This window comes from Copadichromis virginalis, linkage group LG1, assembly GCF_057382275.1.
Source record: "Copadichromis virginalis isolate Kocher_CV1m ecotype Utaka linkage group LG1, C_Virginalis_male_GT1.1, whole genome shotgun sequence".
Lineage (NCBI taxonomy): Eukaryota > Metazoa > Chordata > Actinopteri > Cichliformes > Cichlidae > Copadichromis > Copadichromis virginalis.
In genome coordinates this window covers 37,487,036-37,499,463 of record NC_140618.1, presented here as the reverse complement: position 1 = coordinate 37,499,463, position 12,428 = coordinate 37,487,036, and the positions used below count along the sequence as shown (strand labels likewise).

Sequence of the window (12,428 nt, the reverse complement as noted above, 5' to 3'; positions counted from 1 at the left end):
ATGCATTCTTTTTTTTTTGGGTAATGTGCTGGAAAAGCTTGAAAATGGACATTGAAAGTGCTTAAAAAGTGCTTGAATTTGACCCTGAAAAATGCGTATGAACCTTGGATATGGGACTACTGCTGCTCATCAGTAATTGCATTGTCTTTGATCCATGGCAGCATTGTCAAACACAGTGTGGCCTTTAATTTAGAGTTTGATGGGTTTTATGGAAACCATGCAGAGGTGAACCTCATTAACAGAGAGCGGCCACTCAGCGACTCTCTGGATTTTGTAGATTGGGAGCCGGAGCAGCGTCTACTCGCCAGAGAGCAGCGTGAGGAAGACGGGCTCTTACATCTATGAAGAGTTCATGCCAACAGATGGCACAGATGTTAAGGTAGAGTATTTGTCACAGAGTACATGGTAGATAAAATATGTGCAAAGAACACTTTGTTAATGCTAATAAAGCACCTGTAGAAAGGATTTCATCAACTGTCACGTTAATCCACATTAACCTGAACTGTGCTGGTGTGTTCAGTAAAACCGCTGATATGATTTGGAGGACCTCAAGGGTTTCTCTCTATCGTGGCTGTCGGGCAGCTGGAGGCACAGATCGTCTTTAGGCGTTGTGTCAATAAAGGCCTCCAGTGTAAAACTTTATCAAGTCACACGAGGAGGGGAGTACCCGCTTGGGTCATCCCTCAGATTTTTGTGGGTGTTTTCATTTCATGTCAGGTGTACACGGTGGGACCGGACTACGCTCATGCCGAGGCCCGAAAGTCTCCTGCTTTGGACGGGAAGGTGGAGAGAGACAGCGAGGGCAAGGAGGTTCGTTACCCCGTCATGCTGTCAGCCATGGAAAAACTGGTGGCTCGTAAGGTCTGCCTGGCATTCAAGGTATGTGCAGTTGATACCTTAGGTGTGTTACAGTTTTCTGGTTTCTTGTCGTGGAGTATGAACCTCGTCCTCATCTGCTGTCGCTGCAGCAAACAGTGTGCGGCTTTGACCTTCTGCGGGCCAATGGACACTCCTACGTGTGCGATGTCAACGGTTTCAGTTTTGTGAAGAACTCGATGAAGTACTACGATGACTGTGCCAAGATCCTCGGGTACCACCTTTAGTTCTTTTCTCTTTTCTGGTGTTCACCGTCTCGTTCTGATCTGGTGATGGAGTCTGCGTTTCTCTGCAGGAATATTGTGATGCGTGAACTGGCTCCGCAGTTTCAGATTCCTTGGTCTATCCCTACTGAGGCTGAAGACATCCCCATTGTTCCCACCACTTCAGGGACCATGTGAGTCATAACAGGAGCAGACACAGAGGACTAGACTTATCACAGACGCCTGATTGCAGCTCGCGCTGCCAAGGCTGCCAAAACCAGTCATTAGATTTAGGGCCAATTATTTTTTCACATACAGCCACAAAGGTGTGGGTCACTTTTTTTCTCCCACTTAATCAATTCAATCGTTTAAAAATTAAATAAATAAATAAACTACATTTTATTCCATTTTTGCCTAATATAGTAAAAGTAGTTTGATAAATGCAAAAAAATAAGAAATTCTGTCACTTTTTAAAAAGCAGAGTTGCTTCTTCAGTTTAACATAATAACTGTGTGTTAGCTACAGTAGATGACAGTAAGCATGCCCCTGAGCTGAGCACACAAACGAAAGCCAAACAGATTTCTAAAATCATCAGTGTTGGTTGAAGCGTGCGCTGCATTCAGCACATTTTCACACAGTTCGTCCTGATTGAGCCCATCACACTCCCCAAAGCTCAGCTGCATAGCAAAGGTGCTGCCTTAATTAGTTACACAGCTTCATTGAAGAAACGTGTCATGTACACAGATTTATACTGATGCAACTCAAATCTCTACTCACGCTCTGCAGGATGGAACTTCGCTGTGTCATCGCCGTTATCCGACACGGAGACAGAACGCCCAAGCAGAAAATGAAGATGGAAGTTCGCAACCCAATGTAGGCCTGCCTCTCTGTTAATATGCTCCTGTTTCCTGCAGGTTAAAGATCTTTGATTAACGTCTCGGATGCTTTCAGGTTCTTTGATCTGTTTGAGAAATATGGAGGATACAAAACTGGGAAATTAAAACTCAAAAAACCAAAACAACTGCAGGTAAAAGAAGAAAACAATAGCCAAGGTTTCATTTGTCATTGCGGCCTCTGTGAGGACAAAGTGTGTGTGAACGTGTGTGTGTGACTTTGAACCCCGACAGGAGGTGCTGGACATCACCCGGCAGCTGTTAGCAGAGATCGGGCAGCAGAACGACTGTGAGATAGAAGAGAAGAAGTCCAAACTGGAGCAGCTGAAGACGGTTCTGGAGATGTAAGTGAGAAGCATTTTATTGACTCCTGATCTCATATTCATTTAATCTGTTTCTGGCTCAGCTCGGCAAACTGTTTGACTAAAGCAGGGGTGTCAAACATAAGGCCCGGGGCCTGCTGCCCCACCAGGTGACTTTAGAAAATGTGAAGGAGGCCTTCAAATGTTTGACTTTTTACGACTTTTTCTGCTAACATTCACAGTAAGTAACAACAGAACCCAAGATTTGATATTACAAATTTCAGTTTTTACATTTTCTACAAGTTCAGTTTTATAATGACTGGGCAGTGTGGTCAGTGAACTGGTTTCTTTCCTGTACTTTGACATGTGTTTGTTACAGTTTAAACTAAAACAGTCGTGTCGACACATTTGTGTCAGTGAGTCCAGCAGCATTTCTTTATCACGTGGAAACACTGAGACACACTGAGGTATAAGCACACTTCTTTTTCTTATATTCAGATGTCTCTGGGATTAAATAAACTTCTTTATGCTGACAGGAAGGAGCGTTTCAGTCTGGACCTCGATATAAAACCAGTCTGACACCCTCTGAACAATAATGAGTGAACTTAAAAACGAATCTTTCTAAAGGATGGGGATCGTTCCCAAAGATTTTTATAAAGCTTCTTGTTTTGTTGAAGGTGTCGATCTTTCTCCGTGTTTATGACAGATGGGTTTCTCAGAAGTTACCAGTTCACTTCTTTTCTACATTTTCATAAGTTTTCAAAGTCAGTCTTTCTGTTATAACACTGCTGAAAATATTTACAGTCACAGCCAAGGCTGTATTTTGGTAGTCGTCATAAAAGCAAGCCCGTCTTTCCTTATCAGAAGTGAGTTGTCATGCATTGCTAACTATAAGTATCTTTGGCTTTTTTCCCGTAACAAAGGTACGGTCACTTCTCGGGGATCAACAGAAAAGTGCAGCTTACTTACCTGCCCCATGGGCAGCCCAAGACCTCGAGTGAAGAGGAAGGTAGGAAGACAAAGACTGTTTAATAGCTTCTTCCCAAAGGAACAAGCTAAAGCTGAGTGCTGACTGCCCGCCTCTGTGGTCATTTCCAGACACTCGTAAGGAAGGGCCATCGCTGCTGCTGGTGCTGAAGTGGGGGGGGGAGCTGACCCCCGCTGGCAGAGTGCAGGCTGAAGAACTGGGGAGAGCCTTCCGCTGTATGTACCCCGGAGGACAAGGTGAGACGCACACAGCATGTTTACCACACGCAGTGCTGCTGGCATTGTAACTCTGAGCAATAAGCTGGTGATGGAAAAATGAACATGCTGAGACCTCAGGTCCGTGTTGTTCACTCACCAGTTACATGTTATGAAAGGTCTTAAACAGAGAAATGATTTAAAACAAGCCTGTGTGCGTGCGTGTGCACGTGTGTGTGTGTGTCCGTGTGCGCGTGCGTGCATGCATACTGTGTTTTGTAGGAGACTATGCTGGATTTCCAGGCTGCGGGTTACTGCGCCTACACAGCACCTACAGACACGACCTGAAGATTTATGCGTCTGATGAAGGCAGGGTGCAGATGACAGCTGCTGCTTTTGCAAAGGTACGCAGCATCCTGCTGTTCTAAGAGCTTCAGTCAGCACAGAAGTGTAATAACAGAAACAGGAAGGCTGAGGTCTTTGAGCTTTGGTACAAGCCACGGCACACACCCTCCAAATACTGGACGTGCAGTAACTAGTGAAATGTGTCTGTGTGGGCAGGGTTTGCTGGCCCTGGAGGGCGAGCTGACTCCCATCCTGGTTCAGATGGTGAAGAGCGCCAACATGAACGGGTTGCTGGACAACGACAGCGACTCGCTGAGCAGCTGCCAACACCGTGTCAAAGCTCGGCTCCATGAAATCCTGCAGAAGGACCGAGACTTCACCGACGAGGACTACGACAGGGTGACTAACCAGCTGTGTTTAGCGCTGACGTGCCAGAGCAGTTTGTGTGGTTATATTGGAGAGCATGTGTGGTAGTAGGGCTGCACAAATAATCCGAATCTTAATGGCAAAGTGAAAGCAAGTCGAGTATTCTGTAAGCCTGATGGTGTGGCTGAGTGGGTGAGTCTCTGCGCTGCAGTGATGATGGGAGAAACAAGAGTCTGACGTCTGGGACAAACAGGAGGTGAAGAGCTTGGTTCTACAAGCGGATCATCAGCTGCTGTCTGGAAATGTCTGGATTTAGGGCAGGTGATGTTAAGTAGGAACAAATCATATGCAAAGAGCTCTGCAGAGGTGTGCCTGCACCACAAAGCAGCACATCGACCTTATTCAGCAGCCTGACAGCACAGCGGAGACTACAGCGTGATGAACGTGCATGCAGGCCGGGAGGTGCAGTGGTGATAATGTGAATCGTCCGAGTCAGATCTCCATAACTGCGAGCCCGTACAGCACGTCAGCATATCTGTAAACGTCACAAAGCCACACTGCGTTTGGCCAAAGACGTGCAGTAACCAGTGTGAGAACAAAGGTTTCAGGATGTTTTTTAAGATAATGTTTTTTAAGCAATTCTCTGAGTTTAGGTGATTAATGACGTTTATACATTAGCAGGGATGTCACACAGCATGTGTGTGCGAGTCCAATACAAGTATTTGTGTCACTAATACCAATGAATTCGTACGATCTCAGTATTGATCAAACTAACAGTGATAATCAGTCAATACAACATATTTTTACTGGGTAAACAACATTTCTGACATGTTTCCTCAGTGTTTGTGGCAGTGACACAGGGTGTACCTCCCTGTGTGTCACCACATGCATCGTGTTCCTTGAACTAAATATTTCAGTATTAATCGTTCATTTTTCATGTCACTTCTTTTTGTGTGGTTGGAAGTTTGGCTCTTTTAAGCCTTTTGTAAAGTGAAAGTAGTCGTTCGGTTGAGTGAGCATCTTTTTAATAAAAGCTTTTGCTTTTCTCCATGTGGCTCTTACAGCTAGCACCAACCTGTAGCGCCTCTTTGGTGAATTCAATGAAGATTGTTAAGAACCCAGTGGCCACATGTGACCAGGTTTACGCCCTCATTCAGAGCCTCACCTCCCAGATCCGCAAAAGGATGGAAGACCCCAAGTCTGCAGGTGAGCTCAGGCCTCAGCGCGTTTTCTGAAGCTCAAATAAAAACCCAACATTTTGCTTTTGGAGCTCAGAGTCCCTGAAAGGTGCAGCGAAAAGCTGAAAACATCTGTTGCTCACCAGACCTGCAGCTGTACCACAGCGAGACGCTGGAGCTGATGTTGCAGCGCTGGTCCAAGCTAGAGAGAGACTTCCGCATGAAGAACGGCCGCTACGACATCAGTAAAATCCCCGACATTTACGACTGCGTCAAGTACGACGTCATCCACAACGCCACCCTCGGCCTCGAGGACACCCTGGAACTGTTCAGACTGTCTCGAGCTCTGGCTGACATCGTCATCCCACAGGTGAGGGGGCGGGGGGGTACAATAAGGATGGTTCAGAGTGACAGATCCATGCATGAGTCTTTATATGACTGATGTGTCAATAAACACATGAAACAAGCAGCTCCTCCAGGTGCAAGGAAAAGATGACATGCTGCTGAGGCTAAAGGTTTTATGTGACAGCAGAATCCTTTGTGCTGCACTTTACAGCTGTGGACTCCACACCGGATGTTGACTTTATTTAAAAACACTCAGTGTATATTGAGTGCTATTGTACACCTATATACAGGCCCACATATGTCAAATATGATTGATGATGGTAGTGCTGTGATGTGCTGTATAGCTGCTAAAACCAGTGAAGCTAAAGGAAAGTTTTGTCTGTGCACAGCTGATATTTTCACTGTAACAAAGTGTAAAACTTTCTTAGGCACCTGAAAATCACACAGTTTAATTACTCTGATATACTCTGAGTATATATTAAAGTCGTGTAGTATTTTAAGCTCATTTGTCTGTTGTTTTTTTGCAGGAATATGGCATAAACAGAGTGGAGAAACTGGACATAGCATACGCCTACTGCCTCCCACTGGTCAGAAAGATCCAGCTGGACCTGCAGAGGACTCACGAGGACGAGTCTGTCAACAAGCTGCACCCTCTGTGGGTCTAAGATTAGGAGTTGCGTGACTTAAATAGCGTTCCGGCCGACCGGAGAATATTTTGAACTTGACCTCGGTTGTACGTTTGCAGGTACTCTCGAGGAGTGATGTCTCCTGGACGCCACGTCAGGACCCGTCTGTATTTCACCAGTGAGAGTCACGTCCACTCCCTGCTCAGCATTTTCCGCTACGGGGGCTTGCTTGATGTAAGCAAATGTCGATCTGGCTGAGCTTTGAATGTTTTCAGAGGAGGCACAAAGTCTGTATACGTTTGTGTGTGTGTGTGCAACAGGAGGAGAAGGACCAGCAGTGGAAGCGTGCCATGGATTACCTCAGTGCTGTCTCCGAGCTCAACTACATGACTCAGATTGTCATCATGCTGTACGAGGACAACAATAAGGTGTTTTTCTTTCCTTCTGATGTTCTGTTTGTGGTAGACGTGCAGTCACATGGTTCCATTTGTGACATGCTAGCTTTATAGCGTTTCTTCTTTTTATTTGAATAAATTCGATACACAGCTGTTTCAGGAGTGCAGCCATCTTTATCTTCTCCTAATTGAACACCAGCGATTAGTCAGACCCCCCAGCCATGCTTCAGCTGATACCTGGTAGCTAGCAGAGGGCAAATCAGAAACCTCAAAATGTTAGAATATTTTTATGATCGGTCTAAAAACAACAAGCAGCTGAAGGTGTGTCCCTGCAGTCGGCTTGAGGTGAAGCTCAGGCTGCTTTGACAGCGACCTGTTTGTGGTTTGGGTGTTTCATGATGATGATCATCTGTAAAACCGTCAGGTCAGCAGCCTTTGCCATAAATGTGGTTAAACATACCATGGATCTCTGTGTACTGACCTACATAGAGATCCATGGTATTTATACAGTTTATACTGAATTTGAGATCCCAGGTTTCAATTGTAAGCCAAAGTCATAACACCCCCCAAAAATCGATAATTTTTTATATTAAAGGCTCACCAATTAGAAATTTCTAATAACCGATTTTATCTTGCTACAGGACATCTCCTCTGAGGAGCGCTTCCATGTGGAGCTTCACTTCAGCCCCGGGGTGAAAGGTGTTGAAGAGGAGGAGAACGCTCCCACCGGCTTTGGCTTCAGGCCCGCCTCTGCAGAGGTAGCACGGCAGGTGGGATTGCAAAGAGTCTTCCTCGTTGCTCTTCTGCAGGTGGCAGTGTTTGCCGTCAGGTTTATACCGTATGTCTGCTCAATCCAGAACGGGCAAAAACAACCCGACCCCAGCAGCCTGGAGGACCTGTCACGGGATGAAACCGACCGTGCTGTGCCGCTGTCTGAGCCAATCACCATTCAGAGGAAGTCCCCACTTATTCGCAACCATAAGACCGGATCCATGGAGGTGAGACTGGCACTGAATGCAGAAAGAAGCAGACCCAGAATAGGAGTTTTAAAATTGTTTCAACAGCTCTTCACTGTAGACACTATAAACAGTGTAACTGAACTCTGTCTGTTAGCTTCTGCAGAGAAGAATCGTTCACGTTTTCCTGTGTTTTATCCACAGAAGACTTGGTTCCTGTGGTTTTAGCCTCTGGTCTTATCTACGGCTGTATTTCACTAAATAAAGTAGTGGTGGCTGATACGTGATGTAAAACATGCTTGTGGTATGTGTGGCGTGTTCTTTCCACCAGGTCCTGTCGGAAACATCGTCCTCCAAAGTCGGCAGTTACCGCCTTTTCTCGTTCTGCTCTCGTCAGTCCCCGGAGATGAAACAAAGTGGATTAGGTAGGTATTGTAATGCTCTGTTGCTGCGGCAACCGTATGACACGACTGAGTGGGAGGCTCGGGTGCAGCTACGAGAGTTTTTATCTCGGGAAGACATTTTTATTAATGGAAATGACACAGAATGAGGGCGGTGCTCATTGCTCTGAGACATGCACACAAGCTTTTTTCGAGCTGAGCATTTTGCAGGTTTGTGACTTCGTCAGCATTCAGAGGTAAAACATCCCTCTGTAGCAGGGCAGCCTAGTTTCCTGACATAAAATCAATTCTGCACAGATAAACGTGTCTGACACTGTTGCTAATTGCTGCTGACATGATTTCAAGAAATCAGAAAGGAAGTCATTTTGAGGTTGTTTCTGCTCCATTCATGCAAACTAAACATGATGAAAATGATTGGTCACCAGTGTCTGTGTGAATCTTGTATTCCGAGTTAAAGAGTGAACCTTTATGCAGGCCCATGAAGCCTCCGGGGCTTTCTCTGCCTCTGAGCAACTCCAGGGGTTGACTGTGATTGAGCTGTTGTAAAATCCACCTGAAATGTTTCCTCTCTGTCACTCTGTCTTTCAATGATGTGTGAATGACATCAGGCACAGTCTGAGCTAAAGTCTAAAACATCATGGATGATGCTGTTAATCCTTCTCAGTTAACTTCTACGCTGCGTCTGCACTGGAAGCAGTTTGGAGCGTTGTGGTGACCAGAGGCCACCGAAGGTGAAAGACACTCAGTGACTTCAACAGAATAACTGCTGGCAACATGAATCGAGCAGGACCGCAGAACATTTTCTCTCTTCCAGCAGAGCGATTGAAGTGGCCGCTAGCGTGAGGATACTGTCAACTGACAGATCTGGTAGTAAATACATTCGAGCGGGGATTTCAGACTCCTCCTACATTTCTGTCATTTCGTATAGAACTTGACTACATTTAAACTAAACATTTATTCCCCGAGTTATTTTAATGTAAGAAAAACAAGTGCAGTTTCATCAGCACAGTTTTTCTACATGATAAAGACATGCTGCTTCATGCTTAAATTATAAGAAATAAATGTGTAAACTTACAGTAACGTTCTGTTAGCTCGTTGTGCAGCCTGTCCTCAAGCTATAAAATGGACATTTTGGGGTTTTTTCCTGTGAAAATCATATATTTCTTAGACGGTTATTTTAATGTGTGAATGGCCATGGGGGAGGTGCTTATCATTAGGACAAGCTGTAAACGCATGAAAATACAGGTAGAAGTTTAAGCATTCTGTCCTCCTTCACATTGCCCACATTGGAGTCTTTCGCAAGCCAGTTCTGGCCCCCGGGCCTTGTGTTTGACACCCCATGCATTAGAGGGTTACCTAGGCAATCGGGGCTTAGTGTCTGCAGCCAGCCAAGCGTCAGCTTCAAAGCGAATTGTTTCCAGTGTGGACGCAGCTTAAACGCCTCTCCTCTTTCTGTACTCTTTGATGTTCTTATTGATGTTTAAAGCTTTCTGTATGAATTAAACATGTGAAGGGGACGAAGAATTCTAGCCTTAGCTACAAAGTTGCACTTAATACATTAAATGGGACCTTTAATGTGGCTTAGTTCTGCGACCCCTCGTGAGTGCACGGTCTCCCACGAGTCCTTCTTTCTGCTTGTCTCTTTCTTTTTCCTCTTTGTGTCTCTGAATCTGTCTCTTTCTGGTCAGTTGTTTGAGTAACAGCATGTGATGTAGTAGTGACTAACCCGGCCCGCCCCCCTCACAGGCTCTCAGTGCGCTGGGCTCTTCAGCACCACTGTCCTGGGTGGGTCCTCTAGCGCCCCCAACCTGCAGGACTACGCACGCGCGCACCGCAAAAAATTCTCCACCAGCAGTCTGTCCTACAAAGACGGTACGTGTTTGAGACCGCGCGCCTTCACAAACCTGCACAGGACAACAGCAAATCAGCACACACCTCCTCTGTGTCGTAATGTGTAAATTATATCTGTCTGACCTGCGATGACGCCTGAAAGCTGCACACGTGAACATGAAACATGTTTAAGCTGGAGTCATTACAGTAGTTAGATAATCAGTGGACTGGGACACATGCCCATACATGTATAGAATATTTTTTTTACATTTTAGTCATATTTCTGTTAACTCCATATTCATTCTAGTCACCATATCCACTGACTCTTTTGTTTCCTCCTTTACTGCTTTGAGTAAACTTGATGTGCTCCTTTTTAGGATTCCTGCCTCAGGCCAAACCAAAACAGGAAATGCAGAAAGGTTTAGCCAGAATAGCACGGCTGCTTTGAAATGAGTTTTTCAGGATACACTTGAGAGAAGCGTGGCAGTAGATGTACTCTGAGTTTGTGGAGTCTCACACGTCTTTGTAGAATGTCAGTTAAAACCAATATCACTGCAACATGAGAGCTAATTTAGTTAATTAGTAGGTAGATAACCATTTACACTGCTCAAAAAACTTCTTTACATTGTGGAATTCAGCTTTTAGTGGACGATCGATTCAAAATCTCGCCAAAAATCTGAGTTAAACTTTGAAATCACAATCCAAATTGTGTCATAATGTGGTTAAATGGTGTGTATTGTCCTCGTGTCCCTGTATACACTCCCACTGACATCTGGGCAGCTCCCAATGAGCTGACAGATGTTCATATTACCTGGATCAGGGCGTCAGTGAGCTCCTGGACAGTCTTTGGTGGATTTGGATGCACCGATGCATAAGATCCCAGTCAGTGGCATCGATGCCTTCAGCTAAGAGCTGCCTGCCCACTCTGGTCACGTGTGGCAGGGCTTTGTCCTGCACCAGTAGGGACACAGGACAGTGCCTAAGGTCCGAAGCCAGGTTTGGTACCAGGATTTCATCCAGCCACCAGGTAGCAGTACTGACCAACCTGCAGGACCCTTTTTATTTTGGCTCTCTACCTTGCAATATAAAGCACCTTGGTCCTTTGTTCTGTAAGGTAGCACTTATATAGCGCCTTAGCACGATATAAATGGAATAAAGTAATACGCGTCCCCATCACTCTCCCAGTGCCTGACTGGTCATGGCAGACGTCCTGTTTCACGTTTTTACATCCCAACGTGTTTTTTAGTTTCCTAGTCTATCATTATGTTTCTGTTTAGCTGCTGAAGCAACAGAAACATCATCACCGAGCAGCTAACTGCCCCTCTTCCAAAGTAAGAATCTCAGTGCTGTATGTCAAGGGTTGTCATGTTGTCCACCAGGTGGCAGTGCGGTATCATAAAGCATCCACCCTCCTGGCTGTCTCACAGTTTGCTCTTTTGTCATCCATCTTGTTCCACCTCATATTCAAGACTGCAGGTTCCCTTCTGTTTTCAGCCAGTGGACGCTCGCGTGTCAGAGTAGTCGGGGTCATATTTATATTTATTTTCTATGCTGAAGCATCGTAATGCGGGTCATTTTTAAATTGTTGCACACAACCCAGTCAGACTGCACCTGTCACAGTTAAACTTGGAGGCAATGAAAGCAGCATTTAGTCGTGAGTATCGGGCTCGTGAATCCTCATGTTTTTAAGTTAAATTCATGTCATTTCACTTTATTAGAAGATGCTGTGCCAGTGTTTCGACCCACAGCCATCTTCAGCCATCTTTAACCATCCTGTTTGAACAGCACCTTCAGTCAGGGCCGCTTCACAGACTGATTCCTAAACCACACATTTGTAGTTGATGACTCTTCTTCTGCACTGCGTCCGCCTTAGACAAGAACAAGAAATGATCAAACCTAATCTACACTTTACTGTGGCTCATAGTAACACTAGTGATTTTTTTTTTTTTTTTATTTCCTCAGAGTTGTTGTCTATGCCGGCAGTAAAACGATTTTCTGTGTCGTTTGCAAAGCATCCGACTAATGGTACGTCTGCTTCTTTCAAGTATTTTTCCACTTCACCTACCTTTGTCTTGCATGTCTTCAAACTTTTATAATTTTTTTTTTTTTTACCTTGGATTTTTTTTAATTTATTTTGTTTTTTCCACATGGCCCTCCAACATTCCAGGTTTCCATTATCTTTTTATTTCTAATTATTTTAATTATATTTTTGTTTACCCATACACTTTGGACTTTTCTAACACTACCTGACATTCTCTCTCTAACCAGGGTTCCCACTAGTTTGTAAAATATAGTAAAGTAAATCCAGAGACAGGGAATGTCAGAGAATCATACAAAGACCTCACACACATGTGGGAAAAACCAAATAGGGACTGAAAAATAAAACATCTTGTTATTGCTGCTGGTCTGCTTTTCAAACTACCAAGTAGAGGAGGGATGTCCAGGAGAAGGGGAGTAGACTGTGCAGCACAGTTTGCCTTCTGTTTGAACAGCACATATCAGTTTATATAGGTCCCCAGCAGTGCTGATG

General features: G+C 44.9%; 1 protein-coding gene across 9 annotated transcripts in view; it reads left to right on the top strand.

Moving 5' to 3' along the window:
- The window catches only part of ppip5k1a (diphosphoinositol pentakisphosphate kinase 1a), a 30,022-nt gene that overhangs the window by 9,037 nt on the left and 8,557 nt on the right, over window positions 1–12,428 (top strand). For 4 of the 9 annotated variants that reach the window (XM_085461454.1, XM_085461446.1, XM_085461489.1 and 1 more), the window contains exons 7-27: window positions 278–379; window positions 718–879; window positions 969–1,090; window positions 1,172–1,273; window positions 1,866–1,952; window positions 2,031–2,106; window positions 2,207–2,316; window positions 3,198–3,283; window positions 3,373–3,498; window positions 3,739–3,860; window positions 4,018–4,200; window positions 5,232–5,373; window positions 5,492–5,715; window positions 6,218–6,345; window positions 6,436–6,550; window positions 6,637–6,744; window positions 7,353–7,481; window positions 7,569–7,709; window positions 7,999–8,092; window positions 9,815–9,940; window positions 11,861–11,923. In XM_085461454.1, coding sequence (XP_085317580.1) covers window positions 278–379; window positions 718–879; window positions 969–1,090; window positions 1,172–1,273; window positions 1,866–1,952; window positions 2,031–2,106; window positions 2,207–2,316; window positions 3,198–3,283; window positions 3,373–3,498; window positions 3,739–3,860; window positions 4,018–4,200; window positions 5,232–5,373; window positions 5,492–5,715; window positions 6,218–6,345; window positions 6,436–6,550; window positions 6,637–6,744; window positions 7,353–7,481; window positions 7,569–7,709; window positions 7,999–8,092; window positions 9,815–9,940; window positions 11,861–11,923 — 2,548 coding nt within the window. The remainder of the gene's footprint in view (window positions 1–277; window positions 380–717; window positions 880–968; window positions 1,091–1,171; window positions 1,274–1,865; window positions 1,953–2,030; window positions 2,107–2,206; window positions 2,317–3,197; window positions 3,284–3,372; window positions 3,499–3,738; window positions 3,861–4,017; window positions 4,201–5,231; window positions 5,374–5,491; window positions 5,716–6,217; window positions 6,346–6,435; window positions 6,551–6,636; window positions 6,745–7,352; window positions 7,482–7,568; window positions 7,710–7,998; window positions 8,093–9,814; window positions 9,941–11,860; window positions 11,924–12,428) is intronic. The other 5 variants (XM_085461498.1, XM_085461481.1, XM_085461514.1 and 2 more) reach the window with 2 other exon arrangements.